The 12,783-nt window shown below is 39.9% G+C and overlaps 1 protein-coding gene across 10 annotated transcripts in view; it reads left to right on the forward strand.

Moving 5' to 3' along the window:
- The window catches only part of LOC122563171 (sushi, von Willebrand factor type A, EGF and pentraxin domain-containing protein 1-like), a 123,658-nt gene that overhangs the window by 63,984 nt on the left and 46,891 nt on the right, over positions 1–12,783 (forward strand). For all 10 annotated transcript variants that reach the window (XR_006315504.1, XM_043716673.1, XM_043716665.1 and 7 more), the window contains 7 exons: positions 337–433; positions 1,004–1,077; positions 5,846–5,942; positions 7,850–7,923; positions 9,314–9,410; positions 10,318–10,391; positions 12,181–12,277. Coding sequence is in view for 9 of the 10 variants with exons in the window: in XM_043716673.1 (XP_043572608.1) it covers positions 337–433; positions 1,004–1,077; positions 5,846–5,942; positions 7,850–7,923; positions 9,314–9,410; positions 10,318–10,391; positions 12,181–12,277 (610 nt within the window). In the remaining variant the exon portion in view is untranslated. The remainder of the gene's footprint in view (positions 1–336; positions 434–1,003; positions 1,078–5,845; positions 5,943–7,849; positions 7,924–9,313; positions 9,411–10,317; positions 10,392–12,180; positions 12,278–12,783) is intronic.

Raw genomic sequence — 12,783 nt, forward strand, 5'->3', positions numbered from 1 at the left:
ATCAGAGGTTACCACACCTGGTGATGTGGCTGACAATGGAACACTGCCAGCCAGTCTCTTAAGTGGCTGGTTTAGTAACATTTTGATTTAGGACTGCAGGTGAAGACTGATGCATATCAATGTATAGTTCTTCTGTGGACAGAAGAACTCACCTGTTATTGCGAGATATAGCAGATGTAGAGAGAGTCTTGCCTTTGTGTTGCTAGAATAATGATAACTGAATTCTTCACAATGCAGGCAATTTTATTGCATTCATATTGTTGTGTTTTACATGAAAGAAGCTGGTGGTGTTTTGTGAGTTTAGTGACATTTTTATCTCTTTTTTTTTCTGTGCAGCAATAGCCTGTGGCCACCCTGGAGAGATTCTGAATGGGCATTATCAGGTTCTAAATGAGACACTTGCAAATAAAGTTATTTTTCATTGTGATGTTGGGTGAGTATTCAGTCAATAAATTACTTAATAGATTTTGGTAATGGACAGTTTTATTTTAATGCTATGTTTAAGACAACTTCAGACAGCCATCTTTCATATAACATTTCTGATGATGGCTCAGCATTGAAGCTCTGACTATTCTGGTTTAGCACTGAATTGGCATATCCTGCATACTTCTGATATTACTCTGTTGTTGTTGCTGGGGTTGCTCTCTTAATGCAAAGATGGAAATGCTGAATATGTTCATGATACCTGGATCTATTATCTGTGATCAGTACGACTTTTCCTCATAAGTACAGAACTTTTGTATTGTAAATCAGCTGTGAAGAGAGATAATCATCAATTTACTTTATATAAGGTCAGAACATAACAATTTATCAACAAAACAGTATTGAATTCGCTCATTAATCTGCAAACCTTGTCCCATGTTTTATCTTGTTTGTGATTTATTGCTATTTTGATGGATTTATTATTCTTTGATCTTTTGAAATTCTAACCTAGTCAGAGGACTAATATCTTCGAAGTAACTTTGATGCTGTTACTACAAATGGTTTGTTTTTCATTTTCTAGGTACAAGATGGTGGGTAGCGCTTATCGACAATGTACAGCTGAGGGGTGGGATGGTGATGTCCCAATCTGTGAACGTAAGTTACGTTTAACTGTTTTAGCGGCAGCTCACCAAAACCTTGACCCGGGTAAAGATCCTGGTGTTGCAAAAACAGTACCTGCAGGTTTTTAACTGAGGTTTGAAATCTTTATTGAATGTTTAGAAACATTCCCGATCCAGCCCTCCTCCATTTCGCACCTTCACCATCAGAAAGGGAGAAAACAGCGTCACTGCACCTACTCGAGCTACCCGTATTGTACTGCGCTTGCGCCCCGCTCTCCTGTGATCCGGATAGGGAACGCTCATCATCGCAGGGAATCCTGGGTAAAAAGATCTCCAATTGCATATGTGCCTGTTGTCTAGATTAGTGTGGTGCTGGAAAAGCACAGCAGGTCAGGCAGCATCCGAGGAGCAGGAAAATCGATGTTTCGGGAAAAATCCCTTCATCCTGTAATCTACATTCTGAACTCCAGCATCTGCAGTCCTCACTTTTGCCGTGTGTCCTTTGTGTAAACTGTAATTTGGGCTACTGCTTGTTGCTATTAATAGCATTAGGACGCAATTGTAGTGAGTGTTACAGACAGTGAGTGCAAAACTTTGAAAGATACTGCAGGAAGTGAGTGCACATTGCAGAGGCACTAACCATAATGTTTTATAATTCTGTAGATGCGGAGGTGGTGTCAGAGGACTCTTGCCTTCATTGCTCACTCCTTCTGAATGTGGGAGTTGGGAGGTCGTGTTGACATTGGGCGGGATGTTGGAAGAGTCTCTTCTGGAGTGCTGTGTTGTTCTGGATACCCTGTCAAAGGAAGGATATTCAGAGGAGATTTCCTGGGATGTTGCTGGGTGTGGAGGGTATGAGTTGTCGAAGGACGTTGGGTGGTCTTTTGAGTTTTGTGACATTTTTATCTCCTTATTGTTTTATTCTCACTTGAGATGACATTGTAGAGATTTGTAGAGTCATGAAGGGTATGGATGGGGGATTTTGGAACTGAGGACATATTTTTAGAATGAAGAGAGAGATTTGCGGAGGACATCAGGGTGGCATGGAATGGAATTCCTGAGGAGGTGTTGGATGTGGGTGCAATTGCAATGTTTGGAGGACACTTGGATGGGTACATGAGTGAGAGGGGCTTGGACAGATGTAGGCCAAGAGTGGGAGGCTGGGACCAGCTTGGTTTGGGATCTGTTTGACATAAGCTGGTCAGACCAAGGGCTCCAATGTTTCTATGAATAATGACTGTACGACTCCCAAATGGCAGACATTACACACTTGTTCAGATAAGGCCATAACAATAATAGCAGCAATGACAGATTAACCAGAGTTTTCTGTTTAACTTTGGTTATGGAGAAGCGTTTAGAAACACTATTCCAGGTCTTAATTAAGAGAAGTGTAAATATGGATGAATAGCAGAAAGCCGTCTTAGATTTCTTAATGGGAGATCATGTTCCATAACTTATTGGCGATTTTGCAAAGTTACCAGAGAGGGTAGTTGAGATTGTATGGATTTCTAATAGACACTTCATACAGTGCCAAGCAACATACTTGTGAGAAAACCTACAGCTCATGGACTTAAAGGGTTTGGAGCAATTTGCATCTCAGTTGCCTAAGTGAGAAGAAACAAAAGTATCATGTTAATGAGTAGGTCCAAAGATATTAAGCATTCTTCAGGCTGGAGGAAGATTTATAGAGGATTTCTCAATGAGTTAGTGTTTGTTTTTCCTGATAAGCAAACCAGTCAGTTAGAATCATACAGTATGGAACAGACTCTTCAGTCCAACCAGTTCATGACAACCATAATCCTAAACTAAACTAGTCCCACCTGCCTGTTTTGTAAGGAGAGGCTGGATAGGCTGCAACTTTTCTCATGGACCATAGGAGATTGAGAGGTGACCTAATAGAAGCTTATAAAATCTTGAGGTGTATAGATAAGGTGAGTGGCAGGTATAGTTTCCCTAGGGTGGCATTTTGAGAATAGGGAGCATATTAATAAGATGAAATAAGAAAGATTTTAAAAAGACACAAGGGGCAATATGTTTACACAAAGTGGCTCATGTGGAATAAACTTTGAGAGCAAGTGGTAGATTTGGGTACAGTTACAACATTTAAAAGATATTTTGACAAATATGTGAATAAGAAGTGTTTGGAGGGATCTGGGCCAAGTGCAGGCATGTGAAACTAGTTTAGTTTAGGATTATGGTTGTCATGGACTGGTTGGACTGAAGAGTCTGTTTCCATACTGTATGATTCTGAGTGACTGATTTGCTTATCTATATCAAATGATTGACTCACTTCATTGCATAGCCCTCCAGTGTAGGTGTCATACAAGTTTTCTTCCTGACAATATTGTGACATCCTCCAGCTTGGAATTCTGATTTCCTGTAATAGGATGAAACACCTATTCAATGCTTTAATCAACATTGCATTTTAAAATGAGAAATGACTACTCATTAGATCATTCATGCAGCATCCTAGGAGCAGGAAAATCGACATTTTGGGCAAAAGCCCTTTATTCAGTCCTGATGAAGGGCTTTTGCCCGAAACCTTGATTTTCCTGCTCCTCAGATGCTGCCTGACCTGCTGTGCTTTTCCAGCACCACTTTAATCTAGATTCTGATTTCCAGTATCTGCAGTCCCTACTTTTGCCTATTAGATCAGTCATGTTCTGTTCAGAGAACTTTACTCAGTTTTGAGTTTGTAATGCTACCAGAGCTTAATTTGATGCCAAGTGGTATTTATGCCATGGGAAATCCACAGGAAGCAAGTAGAAGATGAAGGAAAAGTCGAGTTGATGTTAATGATCCATTCTTTAATTATTCCCTGGATCTCCCCTCTTCCGCTTCCATTCTCATTTAATGATCCTAATATATCTTTGCCTGACAGATTTACTTATAGAGTCATAGAGATGTACAGCATGAAAACAGACTCTTCGGTCCAAACCATCTATGCCGACCAGATATCCCAACCCAATCTAGTCTCACCTGCCAGCACTCGGCCCATATCCCTCCAAACCCTTCCTATTCATATACCCATCCAAATGCCTCCTAAATGTTGCAAATGTACCAGCCACCACCACATCCTCTGGCAGCTCATTCCATACACGTACCACCCTCTGTGTGAAAAAATTGCCCCTTAGGTCTCTTTTATATCTTTCCCCTCTCACCCTAAACCTATGCCCTCTAGTGCTGGACTCCCCGACCCCAGGGAAAATTTCAAGGAGCTATGAACCTGCACTCCAAGGTCTCTTTGTTCAGCAACACTCCCTAGGACCTTACCATTAAGTGTATAAGTCCTGCTAAGATTTGTTTTCCCAAAATGCAGCACCTCACATTTATCTGAATTAAACTCCACCTGCCATTTCTCTACTTGTGTTGGTTTAGTGTTACTGTTGTTTTAGTTGATGCTTGTGTGGAAGAAATAGATATTGATAAAGTGACAAGAATGATGGATGACCATTAATGAGGGAACCTGAGACCACCTCCCTATCCTACACCCAACAAACATGACTGATGCCCCTCCCCAGACCAGACAAACATCCATGAGAGGCCTGAACCCAGCACACAACACTGAATCTGACAACTAAGACAGGGGCATGTTGGTGAGGGAAGATTGATCACTATTAAGGTGTAGTGCCTAAGTGGGCATTCACACTGACCAATGAAATGCCAGCAGTGTACAATGAATAATCACACACAGGCTTCAGACTTTTGAACCTCATGGAATACACCATCTACTTCCATGATAAGGGAACATAAAGGAGAGCTCAAATGTCTTCTATTTTTCCAAATTCTTTTGTAAAGTGACTCTGAAATATTTTTTATCCTCCATAGCTACTAGTCCCAACACTTAGTTGGATACCTGAGATTGGCTTGAATTTAATGGGTCCCACCAGATGTGGGAGCATTATGCCAAAATCTTCTTCAGTGACTGCTCCCTACTGCAGACACCTGTGCTCTGCGATCCAGCATAGATCCTCAAGCTGGGATTTGGAACATACACAATAGCAACCACTGCTCTAGATAGAGTTGCTGGCAAGGAGAACTGCCACCCTCTGTCTGGCAGCTGATGAAAGCAGTTTTCACACCTGAGTGTCTGATTACAGGGAAGGCCCAAGTTGGCCAAAAAGCATTTATATCAAATTAGGCCTTCTTATGGAAGTGGTGAGGGATTCATATCAGTGTTGAGGGGATCTGTTGATAGAATTAAATCGATCCATTATATTCTTGAATTCATAGAATCCCTAAAGTGTGCAAGCAGGCCATTTAGCCATTGAGTTCACAACGATCATCTAAATTGCATCCCACCCAGACCCAAACTCACACCTTTTCTCTGCAACCTTGCATTTTCCCATGGCTAATCCACCTAACCCACATGTCTTTGGACTGTGGGAGGCAACTGGAGCACCTGGAGGAAACCCACACTGTAACATAGAGAACATGCAAACACCACACCAACAGTTGCCCAAGGCTGGAATCGGGCTCTGGTCCCAGTCACTGTCTGGCAGCAGTGCTTACCACTGAGTCAACATACTGCTCTCTAACAACTAATTGCTGCTGAAAATTGTTGATTGTCACTATAGTGTCCAGTTGGTGTGTGGGATTGTAGATGTAGAGAGGTCCTGTATTTTGATATGATAAAATTGGAGAATAAATTTCAAATTTGACATAATTTGATAGGCTGTGCAATTATGATGAAGTATATTTCATCTCAGTATTAAATATCTGTTCATTGCAATTATGAAACCTGATGGGGAATTTGGATTTTTCTGATATTCCTGCCTTTTCTTATTTTATTTTCCGTTTAGCAATAAATTGTGGACATCCTGGCTCAGTTATGAATGGATATTATAAAGCATCACAATGGACAGTTGGAAGTATTGTTACCTTTTATTGTGACATTGGGTGAGTCTTCAGCATATAACTCACTTAGAATCATAGAGACATGCAGCATGAAAACAGACACTTCGGTCCAACTTGTCCATGTGGACCATATATCCAAACCTAATCTAGTCCCATTTGCCAGCACTTGGTCCATGTCCCTCTAAGGAGAAGAAAGTGAGGACTGCAGGTGCTGGAGATCAGAGCTGAAAATGTGTTGCTGGAAAAGCGCAGCAGGTCAGGCAGCATCCAAGGAACAGGAGAATCGATGTTTCGGGCATAAGCCTGAAGAAGGGCTTATGCTCGAAACGTCAATTCTCCTGTTCCTTGGATGCTGCCTGCCCTGCTGCGCTTTTCCAGCAACACATTTTCAGCCCATGTCCCCCTAAACCCTTCCTATTCATATACCCATCCAGATGCCTTTTAAATGTTATAATTGTAGCAGCCTCCACCATTTTGTTATGACATGAAGGTAAACCCCTCTACATTCCACCACTTTGTTACAATATGAAGGTGAACCCCTCTATTAAATAAACCAAACACCACCTCACCTTCTAATCTGTTAAAAATGAGTGACAGAGAACTCCCAAATTCTACTATTTAAAGAAAATAGCATCAATTTATTTTTTAACTCTAAAAGTGAACATTAAACAACAACTATTCACAACTGTAAGCCCCCGTTTCTCTTAACTGCTTATTACCTACCTGCAACTCCATAACAATATGCTGTTCTAATAAGACACTTATTAAAATTACATCAACTTAATTTCAAAACCCCACAGCCACTGTTGTCTTCTGTGACTTCACTCTTCCAGCTGCTGAATTCCTTGAGTCATCTTCTTTCTTTTTACTGTGAGTGTGTTTCATATAAAAAGGTACCATTTGATAGAGAGTGTTTCCTAATTTCTTGAACTATCTTGATGGCATTTACTCTCTCTCCAATTTTCAAAATATCCGCACTTTTATATTCCCAACATCGGATCACCTCATTGGTTCGAAGTTCGCAAAACAATAACTTCAAACTTGATTGGGTTTTAGTATCCTGGAACATAACTTAAACTGGTTAAATTTGAATTGTTGTCAAAACAGCAACCAAAATTCAGGTATCCATTTCACAGCCAAATATCGCATATTTTCAATTTTCCAGTACAGTCTCGGACTGCCATCTAGTCATATACACAGGTGCTTGTAATCTATCAGTTAATAACAGCATTCACTCTCTCTTAAAGGTGCAGTACATGCCTTAAACTTCATAGAAACTTCCTCTGGCAGCTCATTCCATACATTCACCACCATCTGCATGAAAACATTGCCCCTTAGGACCTTTTTTAAATTTTTCCCTCTCACCCTAAACCTATGCTTTCTAGTTTTCAACTCCACTCCCACCACCACTCCAGGGAAAAGACCTTGTCTATTTAACCTATCCATAGCTCTTATGATTTATAATCTCAGCCTTCAATGCTCCAGGGAAAAGGCAGTGTTGGATGATCAACCATCAAGTTAAACAAAACCATTGGTAATGATCAACGTGTGGAATGTTAGTGTTGGAATAGGAATATTAATGCAAAATAGCACTGTTAAATATCTTATTAGTAGGAAGATCTGCAATACAAATCAGTTGTCCTTTGGTGCTGTTTCTACAAAATGTTAAACTTCTTTTTGAAGTCAGCATGATGGTAAATTCTATGTGCTAATATTTTGAATGTGTATTGTACTTTTATGGGGTGCTTTTGAAACTGAAGTGTAAGGGCATTTGATTCCTATTTCATTGTTCTGCTAGCCGAGTGCAGTGTTTGATTTATTTTGCTTTATTGATAGATGAATAGATTTTTCCTTTCTGAAACTCAGACCCCTACATGTTCTCTCCAGTGGCACATTTTTTCAATTAATTTTCATGTCTGATGATAGATGGCTTACCATTCCTTTTATAGATACAAAGTTACTGGCAGAGATTATCGACAATGTACAGCTGAGGGTTGGGATGGTGAAGTTCCATCCTGTGAACGTAAGTTATATTCCGTATTTTGTAAAGTCACTGCGTTGCATGTCTGAAAAGAAATGGTTGAGTCACTTACAGTGAATCATCATGGCTCATGGTCAAATTTTCTTCATTTATACTAGTTTGACATCGTCTAGCTTGGAATTCTTTCTTTTAATAGGTGATAAAGTTATTCTTTGCTTTTTGATTCACATTGCCTATCGAAAGAACATTGCAGGTGTGCTGAGAAATGACTAATCATCAAATCATTCTTACTTTATCGAGAAAAATAATTTTTTCTGCCTGAGTGTCATGATAGTTTGGAACAACATGCTGAGTTTCTGTGGTGATGGAAATTTTAAGAGATGCTCATTTTAGTTGCAGTTTAGTATTAGCAATTTTGGCCCAAGGAAATTAAAGAGATCAGAAATTATGCAGTCCCTGCTAATTATTCATGTAGGGTAGGGATCTGAATTGTCACTCAGATCCCTACCCTACATGAATAATCTGTTGTCAGCCAGATTTGAAGATTGCTGGGGTTTTCCATCAAGTGAGTCTGTGGATTGTTGTTGGCTGTGTCTGGAGAAAGGGGAGAGTACTATTAACTTGTCTCAGAGATTCTCAATGGTGGGTTTGAAGGACTTCATTGGTCTGGTCTGGGGAGTCGTGTCTTCTGTGGGGTGATGGGGTCAAAGCAGAAGACTGTAGGGTTGTGAGTTGAAGCACTTGAGAGCAATTATCCCTGAGCCCATCAGAAGTTAGTTGTGCCTCAGGGTTGAATGGGACATGTGTGTCTCTCCCTTGACTCTTGAAGACAGCATAGCCAACACTGTAGCCTTGTCGTAGTGTTCCCTCATTGTCAGTCACTCAGTGCCCGATCATGGCTCACAGTGTAAGGAAGGGAGGGGTGATTGAAAACCATTTTATTGCCCTTCCTTATGACTCACTGCACACAATTCTCTGGTACCTGACACCACACATCCCCTAACTTAACTCCCATTCGCATCACTGATATCCTAGAATTCAGTTGAGATCCTTTTGCTGTATCCCTGGATCATGAATGAGAGCAGCCACCAGTCATAGTGACACTTCCAGCAATGGAATGCCGTTTATCACTGGCTCACAAAGGTGGATACATTATATGTACATTGTTGAATTACTGCTGGAGATTGCTGCAGGTATATTCATAGTGCTTTTGCAGGCAGACAGCAGCATGTAATTCTGAGTTTTATAGATCAAGAAAATGTCTTGATTTTATGTTGCTACGTCTCTGAAATCTGAATTCCAAATTTGAGATATCCTGGCATTGTTGACAGTTTCATTGCTATTCATGTTTGTGTGAAATATTTCAGTAAAAAATGTTGTTGTAGAGTTTGGAGTTTTGTTTCTAGCTTTTCTCATTGTATTTCCTGTGCAGCAATAACCTGTGGTAACCCTGGGGAGATTCTGAATGGACACTATATGACACCAAATGAAACAGTTGGAAATAAAGTGTTTTTCTATTGCGACTTTGGGTGAGTATTCAGTCAAAAATCACTGGGAAAATTTTAGTAAAAGTCTATTATTTGAATGTTTTGATTATGGCAAATTCATTCTGCCATCTCTTGTGCATGATATTTCTGATGACGGCTGAGCATGTGAGCAGTGATTGCATCTTCGAGTTTGGTGTTGAACTGAGAATATTAAAATAATTGCTGTACCGAATAAAATTAATGATGTTAGATTTAACATTAGAACATTGATGCACAGTGGAAATGCTGAACGTGTTGACAATCCTTAGACCCATAATCTGAGATCCTTGCCAGACATCTGCAGCTGCTGGTTTCTCAACTGTTTGAATTATACTGTCAATCAGCTCTAATGTGAGCGAGATGCATCAATATTTCTCTGGTGGCTGTATGTATATAGAGTCTGATGAGCCCTTTTTATATTTGTAAAAACGTAACTGTATTTGATTCTTTCATTCACCTGCAGACCTAGTCCCATTTTTTAAAAAGTTTTTTGTGTTGGCATATTGACTCAGTGGTTAGCATTTCTGCCTCACAGCACCAGAGACTTGGATTTTATTCCAGTCTCAGATAGCTGTCTGTGTGGAGTTTGCACATTCTCCCCATGCCTGCGTGGGTTTCCTTTCAGTACTCTAGTTACCTCCCACAGTTCAAAGATGTGCAGGCTATGTGGATTAACTATGGGAAATATAGAGTTACAAGGATAGGATGCGGGGGTGTATTCTAAGTGGGATGCTCTTTGGACGGTCAGTGTGGACTCGATGGACAATGGCCTACTTTCCACATTACGGATTCTATGACTTACTGCTATTTAGAGATTTCTTATCTTTGGAACTTTTAATCTAGTCAGTAAAAGAATATCACCAAATGACCCCCAATTAATGATACAAATGTTTTGTATCTCTTTGTCTAGATACAAGATAGTGGGTAGAGATTATCGACAATGTACAGCTGAAGGTTGGGATGGTGATGTCCCCTCCTGTGAACGTAAGTTATGTTTTGTTGTTTTCTAAAGCAACTGATTTGCAGGTCAGTGTGAAATGATTGACCTGTTTCCAATGAATTATTATGTCCTTTTGGTTGGCATCCAAGCTTTGTTCCCTTCAATAGTTCAGTATCCTGTATATTGGAATTCTGATTTCTTGGAATGGGAGAAAACATCTATTCAATGTTTTAATCTACATTGCATATTAAAATACATAGTGTATGAAATGAGAAATGACCATTCAGCAAATTAATCCTGCTCCTTCTGAAGACTTTACTCTTTTGCCTTAGTTCAAATGATGGTGTTGGAGCATGGAGCTCTGTTTTGGTGTGCAATGAGAAGTTAGAAGTTGCTAATGTTAGTGGAGTTTAAGCTGACAGGCAGTAGTTGTTTGGACCTTGGGGAATTCAGGGGGAGCAATCCTCCTACGCCATTTTCTTTTTCTTCCATTCTTGTTTAGAAATTCTCCTTGACTTTGCCCCACTGAATTAGTTGCTTTATTGTTAAAGTATAATGTAATCAAAAGAAGTCAACTTTGTTTTACAAAAGCAAAATGTTGTATAACAAATTTATTAGCCTTCATTGAAGTTGTAATGACTGGGGTATATTCTGAACTGCTAGTCAAGGAAGACCATGTGGATTTCCAAAAGTTATTTGTTTGCGTGCCAAATGTAAGATTTGTAAGCAATATAATGATTCACAGAGTTGTTTCTTTGTCAAAAATTTTTTAATAGACTTATCAACTAGGGCCCAGACATTCCAATGGCCAGAATCATTGGAGCGACATACAATGTTGCTGTGAATTAGGAACGTGGAAACCCCAGAGATGGCTGACTATGTGGGATTTGCCCAAAAGAATGCATTCAAGTCAAAGAATTCTGAGATGATTAAAAGTGAGAGGATTCAAACTTGAGTCTAACTCCTGGATAAATATTAATCTAACCCCCGAACACCTGAAGTCCCAAGCTGCACAATTCTCTCCCCAATCCTGACACTGTCAGGACTCCTGACGACCACTCCCTGACCCGACCCGACTTCCAAACCTCAACCAATACTTTTCAGAGGTGGCTTACTGGAACTAACACCATCCATCTGCTTCATTGCCTTGTTTGACCTCTTCTGCTCCAAACCAGCTGACCCTGACCTCGATTCAAAAACCCTCTTCCTACCAGTCTGAGACTGCCTACTCCGCACCTGACAAACACAACCTTTTGCTGATGCCCCTCACTAGACCAGATAAACATCCAGCTCTGTGATCCAGCATAGATCCTCAGGCTGGGCACTGGAGCATTCATAGGTGCAGCCACTACTCCTGGTAGAGTTGCTGGCAGTGGAGAACTGTCACCCTCTCTCTGGCAGCATGTGGGGAGGGCATTTTCCACGCCTGAGACTTTGGTTACATTGATGGCCCAAGTTGGCCAAAGGGCACTTATATCAAATTGGGCCTTCTTCATGGAAGTGATGAGGGATCCACACCGGTTCATCAACTGATTTTGAGTGCTCTGTTGACAGAATGAAGTCAGTCCTTATGTTCTTGAGTTGCTGTTGAGGATTGTTAGTTGGTCAATATAGTGCCCAGATGGTGTGAGGGATTGTAGATTTAGCAAAAGTCCCATTTTTATAATACCATAAAACTGGAGAATAAATTCCAAATTTAAGATAACTTGATAATCTGAGAAGTTGGGTAATAGTATATTTCATCTTCATGTTAACAAACTGTGAAAAAAAAACTGATGGGGAATTTGGATTTTTCTGATGTTTATGCCTGTTCTCAATTTGTTTTCTGTTTAGCAATAAGCTGTGGAAACCCTGGTTCAATTCTGCATGGATATTATAAAGCATCAAAATGGACAGTTGGAAGTAATGCTACTTTTTATTGTGACATTGGGTGAGTCTTCAGGGTATAACTCACTAAATGATTTTAGTGAAGCACTGTACTATAGTAAAGTTGGAACTAAGACAGTGTTGGATGATCTCACATTCATTACATTTCTCATGGAAGCTCTTCACCTTAACTCTGAGTGAGGCTTCCATTCTAAGGTACAACCATCAAGTTAATCAAAGCTATTGGTAATGATAAAGGTAGGGAATGTTAATTTTGGAAGAAGAATTTTGATGCAATAGAACTTTTAAATGTATTATTGGTAAGAAGATTCATAGACTCAGACAGAAACCAAATGTTCCTTATTGCTTTCCTACAAAATGTTTCACTTATATTAGATGACAGCCCAACAGTGAATGAGAATTTAATTAGAATTAGAATTAGGTTGTATTGTCACATGTATGCAAGTACAGGGATACTTGAATACAATGGAAAGTGAACAAGGTTGTCATTTTGGCACCATCTTAGGTACAAAGGTGCCTAGATACAAAATTTTGCATATAAATTAGAAA

The sequence above is a fragment of the Chiloscyllium plagiosum genome, chromosome 26, assembly GCF_004010195.1.
Source record: "Chiloscyllium plagiosum isolate BGI_BamShark_2017 chromosome 26, ASM401019v2, whole genome shotgun sequence".
Lineage (NCBI taxonomy): Eukaryota > Metazoa > Chordata > Chondrichthyes > Orectolobiformes > Hemiscylliidae > Chiloscyllium > Chiloscyllium plagiosum.